Source organism: Zootermopsis nevadensis, unplaced genomic scaffold (assembly GCF_977971745.1).
Source record: "Zootermopsis nevadensis isolate Lab colony 2312 unplaced genomic scaffold, Znev_1.0 Znev_ptg000024l, whole genome shotgun sequence".
Classification (NCBI taxonomy): Eukaryota; Metazoa; Arthropoda; class Insecta; order Blattodea; family Termopsidae; genus Zootermopsis; species Zootermopsis nevadensis.
In genome coordinates, this window is record NW_028259156.1 from 19,396,838 (window position 1) to 19,410,334 (window position 13,497).

The following is a 13,497-nucleotide window of genomic DNA, read 5'->3' on the forward strand; positions in this document are numbered from 1 at the left end:
GGTTGTCAAAGAAGTGATGACTGCAGAAATCGATATTTAAGTTCTTTGCTCATACCACAGCAAACGTATTCACAAATGTTTTGAATGAGCTTTTCTGCAAACAGAACATTTTTTTAAAAGATCCTGCTTCTCTAAGTCTTGATTTTCTAGGTAACAAACTTTTATGTTATGCAATGGCTTCAGTAACATTGGACTGATTTTGTTCTAAGTAAGTATTCATAAACTAAAATCTAGAGGCAATATAACAGAGTGATGTGTCAGAAATATTGTACTATACATAACTAACTAACTAACTAACTAGATGGCTTACCGAACCCGAAGGTTCATCACCGAATTAACCAAAGCCCTCCACCGGACCCTGTCCTGGGCCAACAAAATCCAGTTTCCTTCAACTCCTATCTCGGATAGATCCCGCCTGAGATTATCCTCCCATCTACGTCTAGGTCTCCCCAGCGGTCTCTTCCCTTCAGGTTTCCCAACCAGTACCCGGTGCACACCTCTTGTCCCATCCATGCGCGCTACATGTCCCGCCCATCTCACTCTTCTCGACTTAATCACCCTCACAATACTGGGGGAGCAGTACAGATTTTTAAGCTCGTCATTGTGCAGTTTTCTCCACGCCCCATCGTCTTCCCTCTTAGGCCCAAATATCCTCCTCAACACCCGATTCTCAAACACCTGCAATCTGTGTTCCTCCCTCTGAGTGAGAGACCATGTTTCGCACCCATACAAAACAACAGGCAAGATTATTGTTTTGTATACTTTAATTTTCAGGTTCTTAGAAATCAGACGGGAAGACAAAATATTTTGGACTGAGAAGTAGCAAGCATTTCCGGAATTTAGTCTCCTCCTAACTTCCTCACAAGTATCATTTTGATTTGTTATTGTTGTTCCCAAATATTTGAACTTTGTAACCCTTTCAAAGGATTTATTAGCTACCCTAAGATAATTTTGCCCGCCTGTCTTCTGATGACGAGATACTAACATGTACTTAGTTTTTTCTGAATTTACTTCCAGCCCCACTTGTCTACCAGCCTCTAGTAAAACTTCTGCGTTCCTCTTTATTGTATTTATATCGTCCCCCAATAAATTAACATCATCAGCATATGCCAATAGCTGATGTGTCCCGTTCAATTGCAAACCCTCCTGCCTACCTTGGACCTTCCTGATGGCGTATTCTAGCGCAAAGTTAAAGAGCAAGGGAGACAAAGCATCTCCTTGTTTTAGACCGTTCTTGATGAGGAATGTCTCAGATACATATTTACCTACTCGAATTTTGCTGCAGGTTTCATTTAAGCACATTTTTATTAGACCCACTAGCTTCTTTGGTATACCAAATTCAATAAGAATATTATATAGCACTTCTCTCTTCACAGAGTCATAGGCTTTTTTGAAATCTATAAATAACTGATGTACAGTCCCACCGAACTCCCATTTTTTCTCTAGTATCTGACGAATGCAAAAGATCTGATCAATCGTTGATCTGTTTCGTCTGAACCCACACTGATGATCCCCAATAGTTTCATTCGCATATGGGGTTAATCTTGCCAAAAGAATGTTGGATAGAATTTTGTATGAGGTTGATAGCAGCGATATTCCTCGGTAATTACCACACTCAGTCTTGTCCCCCTTCTTATAAATAGGAATAATTATGGATTCCTTCCATTGATGTGGCATCTCTTCCTTATCCCAAATTAACTGAATAAGCTTATGGATCCTCATATGCAACCCTTTGCCACCTGCTTTAATTAATTCGGCCGGAATCTGATCAATTCCTGGAGATTTATAACTTTTCAACTTCCCAATGGCTAGTTCCACTTCATCTAAGCTAGGTTCTGGCACCAACAGTTCAGCTGTATGCATTTTAATCTGTCTAATATCACCAGTATTATGAACATTTAAGAGCTCGCTAAAGAAATTTTTCCACCTATTCACAATTTTTATTGGATCTGCAAGCAAATTGCCACTATCATCCTTTACCAAATTAGTCTGGGGTTGATATCCTTTCTTAAAGTTATTAATGCCTCTGTACAGGTCTCTGATGTTTTTTTCCTTATTATTTGTCTCAAGTTCAGCAATTTTGCCCTTCAGGTATTCCCTTTTCTTAGTCCTAAAGGTTCTACTAGCCTCACGTCTCACGTTACATAGATTATCCGCATTTGTTTTGTTTGGGTTCTGCAACCATTGAAATTTTGTTTGCTTCCTTCGATCTATTAATTTTGAACATTCTTCATCAAACCACGGTTTATTTTGCTTTCTCCTGTAGTATCCTAGTTTCTCTTTTGCTGAAATTTTGATGCAGTTTCTGACATTTTCCCACTCCCTGTTGATGTCCACACTTTCATTATCCTCATTTGTCTCTAAAATTTGAAACCTATTCGAAATTTCAACTTGATATTGTTCCTTTGCCTCTCCCTCACTTAATTTTTTCAAATCAAATCTTTCTGTGTCAAAATTTTGTTTAGTTCGTCTACTTACTGAAAGCCGCTCCCTCACTTTTGCTACCACCAGATAATGATCAGTGTCGCAATCTGCTCCTCTGAATGATCTCACATCAATTACATTTGTCTGCCTTCTCTTATCTACTAAAACATGATCTATTTGATTGTGTGTTCTGCCATCTGGGGAAGTCCAAGTGTATTTATGAACATCACGGTGTGGAAATTTTGTACTTTTTACAATTAAATCTTTTGACGTAGCGAAGGTCACTGCTCTGACGCCATTATCATTACTAAGTGCATGGAGACTCTCGCTGCCTATTGTGGGTTTGAAGACATCCTCCCTCCCAATTTTTGCATTGAAATCTCCTAGCAGAATTTTCATGTGATACTTGCCAAATGTATCAAATACTGATTCCAATTCTTCATAAAAGCTATCCTTGATATCATCGCTTTTGTCTTCAGTTGGGGCATGAACATTAAGGACAATGATGTCGCACCAACGTCCTTCCAAAATTACGTAAGACAACCTGTCACTAACAAATTCTACTCTCTTAACTGCTGCCCTAATTCTGCTATGAACAAAAAAACCCGTCCCTAGCTGATGATTGTCATTCCCCTTTCCATAGAAAAATGTAAAATTGTCCACTGGGATCGTGCCCTCCCCCTCCCATCGCACTTCCTGCACTGCCACTAAGTCTAACTTATAATTCCCTAATTCCCTACACACTGATTTCAGTGCCCCAGCCCTATAGAGGCTCCTAATGTTCCAGGTACCAAATCTCATGTCCTTTTTCAATTGCCGTGGTCGTGCCAAAGAGTCCGTCCTGATCCGAGGCTTGGTTGATTTGTTCGTAACACATATTTTTTTTTAAAGGTGAAAGGTTGTTAGCCCTACACCCAACCCCCAACCTGGAGGACCAGGGTATCACTCTTAGTCTAGCGCATCTCCTTAGACCTGTCCGGCTTGGGTGACCCTACCATGAGCCGAAGCTCAGGCCGGCATAGCCCTAAGGGTCATTTGAGCACGCAAGCCTCCTCACCCGGCAGATTGCCTTCGACAAGGTGGTGATACCTTCGAGAAGGTTGTACTATACATACATTTTCTAAATTATATTCTACTAAATGCTGGCTAGGTAGGCCGAACTTATGTCTGATGGAGCTTCCTACATTGAGGAATGTAAATGTAAATTGAAACAAGTAAAATTCTTTCAGAACTTATTAATCATTTACAAGTAAAATATCTGGAATCAGATAACATAAAAAAGCTGTCCCACTACAAGCCATGTAGGTGCTTGGGGGGGGGGGGGGGAGAGGTATAGCTCCTATTCATTCTTGACCTTGGCACTAGATGAGGGTGAATGGTCAGCATCATGCCCTGGAAAAGGACCCTGGTACCCATTGGATGGGCCCTGGAACCATTCTGGATACAAAGGCTAGAGGAAAAGTCCTCTATCCCCCTCAAGGATCGAGCTGCCATCATTCAGTCATACTGTCTGAGTTACACTGGCTCATATCAGATAACTTATTTCAAATATAGCTGGCAAGTTTAAATGACATATTTTAATATCTCTATTACTGAAAGTTCCTGGTACAATTTAGAATTTCCTTTTCTACTTTTAGTATAATTTATAGCAATTTCTGAATAAAACTAGGCTTAGGAATAAGATTAAATTGTTATAATTACCAAGATATGTACAAGTGTAAAATGTTTATTGAAAACAGTACTAAATAAATATGTGAATGTCCAGATGTCAATTAACCTGTACCAACAAACTCAGATGGTCAGTTTCAAATTTTCCAAGGCCTTGTGTTTAACCAAAATGCACGGAGAACTAAATCATTTTTGTGTGGATAGGTATTTTATTTTGTTCAAATTTGCTGCTAGCATTACTTAATGAAGAGTATAAAACACAACCGAGAGAGATAATAATTCATCCACATTTTTAAATCAATAGACCCATACTTTATAGCTTTTACCAATAATAAATACATTAATATCAAGCTGATGGATTATTGCCATAGTTAGCAGTGTTGTAGAACAACGCTGAAGAGCCAGCCAGCACCCCACCTCTAAAACATCCAGATCCCAATATCAGACCCATGGAGCACCAGTGACAGAAGGGAAATGCAAAAACAAACAGTTATTAAATCAGAAGTAAAGAGGCTGTTTGGAAGACGCAGATAGATGAAACTGGAGACAAGGATGTGGACTGGATTCATCTGGCTCAGGACAGATTCTTGCAAACAAGGTATGAACATCTGAGCACTTTTTGACCTGTTGAGTGACTACCTGTTTCCCAAGAATAATCTTTCCCTTTGCACCACAAAACAAGTTTTTCATTGTTGTCTTGTAAAGCTGGGTTCCATTGACTTGCAAACATCACCTCAATGTGTATAATCTTCACCCAGTGGCTGTAAAACCAATAAGTTTTGTTTAAAAACATTACCTAAGGTCATCTTGTCAACAGAAGAGCTATTTTGTATGTACCTACATAATAAAAAGTACATTTTGTACATTAATTTTACAAAATATGACCCCATCTCCCAAAATGAAACCTCCATATGCTACTGGCTGTATACTTTAGCCAAGAACAGAATATCTGGTTTAGAATATCAATGCAAGTTTCAAGAAATGAGTGAATATGAATACAAAACTGTATTAAATATCAGAACACTGTATGTGATCACACAAAAGGAAACTCATTCACAGCACAGGCACTTACAAGATAAGTTCATTTTCTGAACTACAAAACATACACCAACCTTCACAGTTTATGTATTAACCAAAGTCATTCTGATTATTCAAATATCTGGTATTACAAACTGTACCATGTCCAAAACAAAATCCACTGAAGATGATGTCTTCTGCCATGTTGCACTGTGTAGTGTCATCACCAGGGCAACCAATGTCCTCAATGATGGAGACAGTAAGCACCTCTCAAATGTTGGTCAAATCCCAAGGAGATTACATTATAGAGAAAAGTAAATTACATTAGAAAATGTTCAGTACCCACACACCTTGAACAAGTGCTTCTGGGAATCATTTTTTTAATAAAAATGTTTCTATACCAATGAAGGAGATACACTGTAAACATTACATTATTCTAATTATATTTAAAAACTTGTATGAACAACTCTTAAAACTGTACCACATACCTGAAACAGGTTTGTTAACATTTCAACACTCATTGTTGAATACATAACAATGAAGTTTAAAAAATACTGCATACCTTTAGACTTGCCATATGCTTCAACACACCTCTAAATTCCTCTGCAGTGTCTAACAGCGATTAACATTTCGCAGTGAATCATTATTGATGTTGATCCTGTTTTGAGGGGCTGGCATGCATGGATGTGAGCTGAGAGAAACACGCCATGTCCATCACCAGGGCTGAAGTGACAAATGTACTATTTCACTTCCTCACTTAAGCCCTGATCACAGAGGCAGCACAGCCCACTTACACATTGTACCAGCACCCACAGGCAGCATGAACACTAACATATATCACAACTGCACTGTGTTAAAGTACAGTAAAGCCTTTAAATGCAGACAGGACCATGACAGCCATGACCTTTTTTACTTCATTAAATATTAAATAAAGAGATGAGTGAACTTGCAGCTTAATGAAAGCAAGGTCAATGGCTGAGCAGATACTGCAGTCCATGGGTTAAATCCTGTCTAGGTCATGTATGTTTGTGGATATATTTTGTTTCCTGTCATGCTACTCAAGGCTAAAATCCTTCCAATTTTGGAGTTGAGACATGGCATAGATTTAAAATAATTTAGGAATTACAGAAAATAAAACAATGCTTTCAAACCTTTGACAAAGTGACATTTTAACAGCTGACTTTACAGAATCACATTACACTTGAAATCATCTGTTTGCTCAATTAAGCAAATTATGAATATAAGATTTGAGTTTCTCACAGCAGTGACACTTCAGATTGTGAAATTCTACGTTTTTCCAGAATCACCTACAAGACTACAATCTGCAACTCTGCAATACAGACTGATGGTGATAGGGCTTCATATTTCAAGATATAAAACATTTTATTCATGTAATATGGATAAGATAAAAAATGACAATGACTCTCATATGAATATTTACATTTTTGAGAATCCATTTACATGAGTAGTGGATTTATGTCATGCTGTTCGGATGTATTAAGAGTCATTGTGTTAAGACATCTGTGTGTAATGCAAGACAATCCATCTCTCACTAAATACAAATTAAATACTTTTATTCAACAAGCACTTTCCAGTTGCACTCTCCAAAGCAAATGGCAAATGAAAGTTTCAGATCTGGGCTGGAGATGTTCCAGTCATACGTGACAGTCTTGTTGTTACTGTCGATGTTAACTCGGACCTTGCTGTCACGTATGTGTTCGCACGTGAAGCTAACCTTAGAGCCCTTGTCTAACCTTGGTAACTTTGTTGTCTTCTCTCTTCCATCAACAAACACAGAACCTGAATGGGAACAAAATAAAAAAGTAAATAGAGCGAGTTTATTTGGTGCTTTCACTAGCAGCCCCTGCCTGTTTTCAAGGCACAAGTAATTTCATGGCGAGAGTGAGAACCATAAAGACACCAGCCAAATTAACTGGAATAATAGCAGGCATCTGCCAAACATATTATTAGCATACGGTGCATCTTAACGTCACCTAGTGTGCTGAGGAACAATGCTCCAGGTTGCAGTAAGTTTTCACCTTTGACTCTTGTATCGACAAGCCCGACTCCTTCGTCACTGCAGCCAACCCCACAATCCAGCACCTGTCATATACATCAGAGTTCAGAAAACATTTCATATGCATGAATCAAATACACAAGAATAAAAAGTAAAAAAGTTGCAGACTGATTCTGATTATGCTTATTAAAACTATAAGTCCGTTAGAAAAGTCTCACTGACACATAGCAAGAAACCTTAACAATTTCCACACTAATTGTGTCAATTATCAACAGCCAAAATAAAGTAAAGTAAAGTAAAATCATTGCTCTGTACCACAAGTTCAATTCAAGGATATAAAGCTACACGCATTCCTGATCTGATGGTGGTCGTAAATGGTCAATAACACGTCCAACTGTCTCCCAGTTCCGAGCACTTTGGTTTCGCAAATTACTGCCAACTGTACTGGCTGTCACAAACTACAAGAACACATTTCCAGCAATGGTGTCAACATAAATATCATGTAATGATGTCATGCATAGTACATACTGTGAATTCAATCGAGTGGCCGGGTCCAAACTGAGCAGAACTGGAGAACAGAACAGACTGGTCCGTCGATGTTTTTGTAGCAATTTTGTTCTCATTGGTTATCTTGTAGTTTGAATTTGACAGATCCCAGCCTGCAACATATTAAGGATCCCATGTAGCTAGTGCAATATGCCCGTGCCATAGCTCAGACGGTTAGGCACTGGCTTCTCAACGTAGAAGTCCAGGTTTGTGCTCCAGGACAGTCCATGTTGGATCTGTAGTGAACAAAGTGGCACCGGAAAAAGTCTTTTCCCCAAATATAGACGAAAAGATCGTATGAAATTTCATTTAGAAAATAAATTGTGAGTATGTAAGCTAGTTTTTGTGATCACAATAATAAATGAGCCTGTGATTTCAATTTTTTGACCAGATCATCAGTGCTGAACGAAACACCTGTCACACATTAAGTGGTCAGACACTTTGGAAAGTAAACCTGAAAGGTGTCATCAGATCCGAACTTACAAAATGGAGCGTAGTTTGTTGTGGCAACATGAGGTAATGACCAAGCACTCCATTCTATGTCCCCTTCTACTTGACAGCTAACTCGGAATGTGTATGGCACGCCAGGACACAGGTCACGCACCAAGTACTGGCACTCCGGACCAAAATAAATATCATGGAAGTTGCCCTTCAGGAGACTCATCTGGCCTCGTACGTCGTCATAAGCCATCTGAAGCCGGAAACTATGGATGTCCACTACCCGTTCAAAATCCACCTATAAAACACAATGATGAATGAGGGGTATGACTGACTTCAGAAAAACAAAATTAATATAAAACAGATAACTAGGACTTTGAGGCATCCTTAGTCATAATGAGCATTTATCACCAGTCACATGATTATGAATGATTTGCTTTTACATTGTTAGAAATTCCACTTCATTACTGATAACGTTCAGAAATATTTGTATTAGTTTCTTAGAAATTCTAACCACCTAATTTTAATCTTCCACTGGCATATACTCAAACTTAAATTTAAATTTTATTATGTAGTATAAATACTGTTAACCAGTCAATACACCTGTGATGAGTAACATTCCTGTGAGACTCAACAGAATACAGACATATACAGCATACCTCTTCCCACCGTACCAGAAGTGCCCCAGGTTTCTCATCCACTTCTGTAACCTGTACCGGCCCCATTCTTGATACTTTCCCCACTCCTGAAAGTGTCTGCTGTAGTTTAACCCTTACAGACTCCACAGGACACTGAAATGAAATGTCTGGTACCTCCTCCAGACTGGGAACTGCTGGTAAACTGCAAGCATCATATTTAATGTGATCCTTCACAATAAAACTTTGCATTATTCATTCAAATAGAAGTTTCTGACTTCAAAGTTACAAATGACTTCTGCATGGTTACAAGTTCCCTTTTTGGAATAAGATGTTTGGACTGCAATTCAGTTTATTTGAAATTGGCCACTTTCTAGGCTTTCAGATGACTTTGGCTTCTTTGGATAACCATATACTCTATAAATATTTTACAGTTTGGATTTACGTTAGCTATGCTAAACTGGCGTAACAAAATTAAACCTTCCAAAAATATGGAAAAGTGGCCAATCCAAACAGTGCTCTGCACTGAACCTTAACCAACCTTCCTAGCAGAGAAGCCTTCTCACTGAACATTAATGTTTCTTCTGAACTAGATAGTCCACCAGCTCGTAAGATGTTGTGCCCCTCTTCAACATAAAGTTTTGTGGATTTTAACTTCCCTGCAATCAGATCATGACATTCCTTCAGAGGGATCAGACCTTCCTCTTGGAACCTGAAGGCTTCAGCTTTCAGCACATTTCTTCTTTTGTGCAAGGCATCCACCAAAACTGATGTAAACAAATCAAATGCACTGTCAATATCTTCAATTGCCTTCTGTGTACTTGCATTTACCTGAAAATATTATAAATAACACATTACATATTGCGTTTAAATACATCAAATATCACTCATACATCAAATAACCTTGAAACATAATATTGCACCTACCTGTTCTTTAGCAACTTCAACTGACTTTATAAGATCTTCAAGTTTTGATGCATACTCTTTAGCAGTATCTACAGTTTCTACGATAGTTAACTTCCAAATATCCTCCATAATAAGTCAACACTGCTGAAAATACAATTAAGAAGTAATTTTTCTATAATTTCCATTTTACCAAAGGGTTCATAAATTAAAAACTACCTTGTAATCATTGGAATTATTGTACCTTACCTGTAATATTAATTTTCTATGATTCACAAAATGCACATACAAATTCCACTTATTCAAATACACGTGGCAGTATACAATTTCTGGGACTACTAACACATGGTAGGAGCTACAAAACATGTTTGCAAAATTCGCACGGGATCGTCACGCCCCGATGTCGTCATCCTATACGCCGACGATGAGAACCTTGCAATTCAATATGCAAAACAACTACTGTTACACACACCTAACAAACCTGCATTTTTTATTCAACAAATAAGGGATAAAATGGCAGTCATGCATCAACAGCAGCAATACATGTTGTTAAAGGACTTATGATTGTCACCTTTGATACACAAACGTATCCATGTTGATATTCAAGACGCTTCGGAGTAGCCAACGTAAACAGTTAAGCTTGCAGGATAACCAACACTGTTCTGCAGCGGGAGATGTAGGTCGCATTCAAGAATTCAAAACTAATCCATGACAAACACACATAAAGCATATTTGCAGTCAGAGTATCTTGGGAAATACATCTACATATAATACTGTGTCTGTTAGTCTTCGTATTCTTCCCAATCAAGGTTTATGCCTCCATAGGCCTGTTCCGTGGCTAAAACTAGTCATTCAATCTCCTGCACTTTCGACCTACGTCTCTCCATCCAGTCAGACTATAAAATAATGCTTGCCGTGGATATCTTTGTGGTGTCATCCTGAGTACTTGGTCTTTCCATTTCTTTATATTTCTTTGACAATGTTAATTTCTCCTAATTGTGTTCAAATTTATATTCCCCAGTCTCTCTCCCTTAGTCACTCCACAAAGGAATCTCATGAAAAACATCTGACCAGCCTCTAATCATTTATCTCGTGACCATAATGTCTATGTTTCGCTGGTATATTTAAGAGTTGGTTTTAACAATAAGTTATATAATCTTTGTTTCTTATCTTTCCTCGTATTGGTTCCGAAATGTCTTTTAATACACACATTCAGTTTGTTTGTTTGTTTTCTCTGAATCTGCGTTCATTTCTATCGCAGATATTTTACAGCCCTAATATATAAAAATTTGATACTTGTTCAAAACTCTCTCCATCATTAACTATTTTTAGTCTCATTTCATCTTGTCCCGGTATGGCCATAGATTTTGTATAAATACATGAGATCTTTATGTTGTATGTTTTCGTTACTTTATTTACGATTATTACCCCCCCCCCCCCCTTGAAAGCCATCTTCTTCTTCTGCTAATACAATTTGATGATCCACAAACAATATAGCGTTAATTGGATTCCTTTTAGACTATAGGTGCTCCATATTTCCAAACCTTTATTTATGTACAGATCGAATAGTATAGGTGACAAATCACATCCCTGAAGCAGGCCTTTATTTACTTTTAAGATTATACATTTTTCCATGTCCTTATCAATGGAATCACAATTTAGTATTAATATACATAAATTTAATGGCATTGGTTAAATTTTTAAGAATATTATATGTTTATATTATTTCCCATAATTTCTTATGGTCAACAATGCCATGAGCTTTGTTATAATATAAGAATAGAATGTGTCTGTTGCTAACTAATGTAAATGTTATCAAGCAGTGCTGCACTCTGATGGCGATTTAAGTAGTATGTCTGGCGTTGTTATCGATCAGTGCTCCACTCTGGTGGTGGTTATAGAAAGTATTCTTCTTTAATGGTGATTTAGTTCTGCCCTCTATATTGATATTATTTCCGGTTCTATAAAAATTATGATATTCAAAATTACGAAAGTTTCGTTCTTTCTCGTTCTATATTTTATTTATTGGCAGCGCTCATACCTCTTCTGATATAATAACATCTGGTTACGAGGTCGGAATTTACCATGTTCTTTAAGAACTATTAGTCATCATATTGGCAGGCTTCCATTGTAAGCATTTCAAAATTTACGCATTTTAACATAGGATCCACACGAAAGTAAACACGAATTTACTGCCATTTGATTGCTGAATGATATAAAGAACGGTTTGGTACCTGTTATCGGCCCAGTTTCTAAAACTGTACGTTATAAATAAGATTAAGATAATGGATATATCCAAGTAATTATACAGAAGCAAGATTACGTACAGTTGCTTACAGTTTCGTCAGAAACGTTCAGAAGTATTATGTGGGAAGTAGATGTTAGTATGCAACACGGGAAAAGTGATGTTTAAATTTGCGCACACGTCCGTAAAAACTCATAATAATAACTAACAAAGTCCTCAAGTATGTGGCGACAGAATAAAATAAAAAATCTTCACGAAGTTGAGAGAAGACTTTATTTGGAACATGCTTGCTACCATTCCGTCCCGAATCTTTTGAATTTCTATTTCCTTCATATAAATGGTACGATTAAATACTATATACAAAACTCGGGGAGAATGGCCTGAAATTACAGCTGAATAAAATTACAAATTGACAATTTCTAAAATAATTTTACATTTTGCGCCATTAGGTTGGTCATGTAGTCCAAATGAAAGATGGCGTGTGGTAAGTGCGGGGATTTAAGCTTTGTGCGCGAAAATATGTTTTCTGACGTTTCTCTTGCCATTTTACAGTCTCGTTTTATTAGCACTGGTCGTCTAAGATTTGTCATCGATTTATTGAAAGAGTTATCCAGTGAAGACTTTGTAAGTAAATTATGATTTATGCTAATTGATTCTATCATTGTTCACAGGTTTTAGGATATGGTTTGGAAAACAAGTGCAGCCAACTTCGAGTTCTGTAGATTTAGTATCACAGAGTAATTACCTATGCGAGTCGATATCTTTACTTGCTAATGATCTATTTGGTGCTTTGATGCTATGTTATGTGGACGTTAAATTCTATTGTATACTAAACACGGTTACTTGACTGGGTGTTTACTGTTTTACTTTTTAGGATGCTGCTTTTACAGTTAATGTTGCTGTGTTATCTGGTTAACTACTTTGTGCCTAACGCGTTCTTATAATCATGATAAGAATATGTGTTCCGTAAAATCTCTTCGTGAGAGGAATGTGTGGCCAAAGTGATGTATTGTGGGAATGTTTATATTTATTTTTTTCAGAAATGTCCATAGACAGTCTAATTTAGTATGTAACAAAGCTTTAATCTTACTACAAGCATTGCAGTGAGTTCGCAGTCTTATATTCAACGCGGTAATGTTATTTTAGGACAGTGCACTAGTTAAAAAATAATAATAACGTTTCTCAGATTTAACATAAAATTAATATTTAAGTGCTTGCATTATTCAGATCTTGTACCATATTTCATAAAGTCACGATTTATCAATACACACGTAAACAAAGCATTTCAACTTCGTTTCTTTCTAAATTTTCTGCCTATTTTAACTTACAACTGTTGATACTTTAATCTATTTTATAATAATTTTTTAATAATTATCCTACTTTCATGATCTCGTGGTTAGCGTTCTCGCCATTGGATCCAAGGTTTGTGGGTTCAAACCCTGCGGAGATTGATGGTTTTTTAAGGGTGGTAAAAATCTGTAGCACAACTTCCTTTGGAGAAGAATAAAGCCGTCGGTCCCATGTCATATATTTGCGGCATGTAAAAGTACCCTGCAAGCGCGAAAGAGAGATGCTTGTCGGCAAAATCAGCTGCCATGTTTCTC

General features: G+C 37.4%; 2 protein-coding genes and 1 long non-coding RNA gene across 10 annotated transcripts in view; 2 read left to right on the plus strand and 1 right to left on the minus strand.

Moving 5' to 3' along the window:
• Window positions 1-26: 26 nt before the first annotated feature.
• On the plus strand, window positions 27-9,602 carry LOC110835705 (uncharacterized). 2 transcript variants are annotated; one of them, XR_002544988.2, is made up of 3 exons: window positions 27-208; window positions 4,464-4,690; window positions 8,064-9,602. It is a non-coding gene; the product is annotated as an uncharacterized LOC110835705 (long non-coding RNA). The 2 variants fall into 2 exon arrangements; XR_002544987.2 differs by lacking the exon at window positions 8,064-9,602 and adding an exon at window positions 6,411-7,288 and having other exon boundaries at window positions 28-208.
• LOC110835701 (cytokine receptor-like factor 3) lies at window positions 5,079-10,305 on the minus strand. 7 transcript variants are annotated; one of them, XM_022076193.2, is made up of 9 exons: window positions 10,220-10,305; window positions 9,898-10,080; window positions 9,673-9,795; window positions 9,287-9,576; window positions 8,770-8,950; window positions 8,156-8,408; window positions 7,655-7,785; window positions 7,104-7,212; window positions 5,079-6,909 (listed from the first exon to the last, which is right to left on the minus strand). In XM_022076193.2, exons 3-9 carry the CDS (start codon window positions 9,778-9,780, stop codon window positions 6,683-6,685), a joined length of 1,299 nt encoding a protein of 432 aa, XP_021931885.1. In that variant the 5' UTR covers window positions 9,781-9,795; window positions 9,898-10,080; window positions 10,220-10,305; the 3' UTR covers window positions 5,079-6,682. The 7 variants fall into 7 exon arrangements, with proteins under 7 accessions (XP_021931885.1, XP_021931887.1, XP_021931889.1 ...); XM_022076195.2 differs by lacking the exon at window positions 9,898-10,080; XM_022076197.2 differs by having other exon boundaries at window positions 7,149-7,212; window positions 9,898-10,279.
• A 2,089-nt stretch (window positions 10,306-12,394) lies between these two features.
• LOC110829971 (uncharacterized) overlaps window positions 12,395-13,497 on the plus strand; it is a 152,854-nt gene continuing 151,751 nt past the window's right edge. The window contains exon 1 of the mRNA XM_087355313.1: window positions 12,395-12,517. The gene's annotated coding sequence lies outside the window, so the exon portion shown is untranslated. The remainder of the gene's footprint in view (window positions 12,518-13,497) is intronic.

What these genes read in the sequence shown, in the direction of transcription:
- LOC110835701 (XM_022076195.2), bottom strand. Translation starts at nt 9,780, where the DNA reads ATGGAGGATATTTGGAAGTTAACTATCGTAGAAACTGTAGATACTGCT. An exon ending in GCCACTCGATTGAATTCACA is followed by an intron (nt 7,213 to 7,654) that starts GTATGTACTATG and finishes TGTATATGACAG; the next exon opens with GTGCTGGATTGTGGGGTTGG. An exon ending in ATTGTTCCTCAGCACACTAG is followed by an intron (nt 6,910 to 7,103) that starts GTGACGTTAAGA and finishes GTTCCCATTCAG; the next exon opens with GTTCTGTGTTTGTTGATGGA.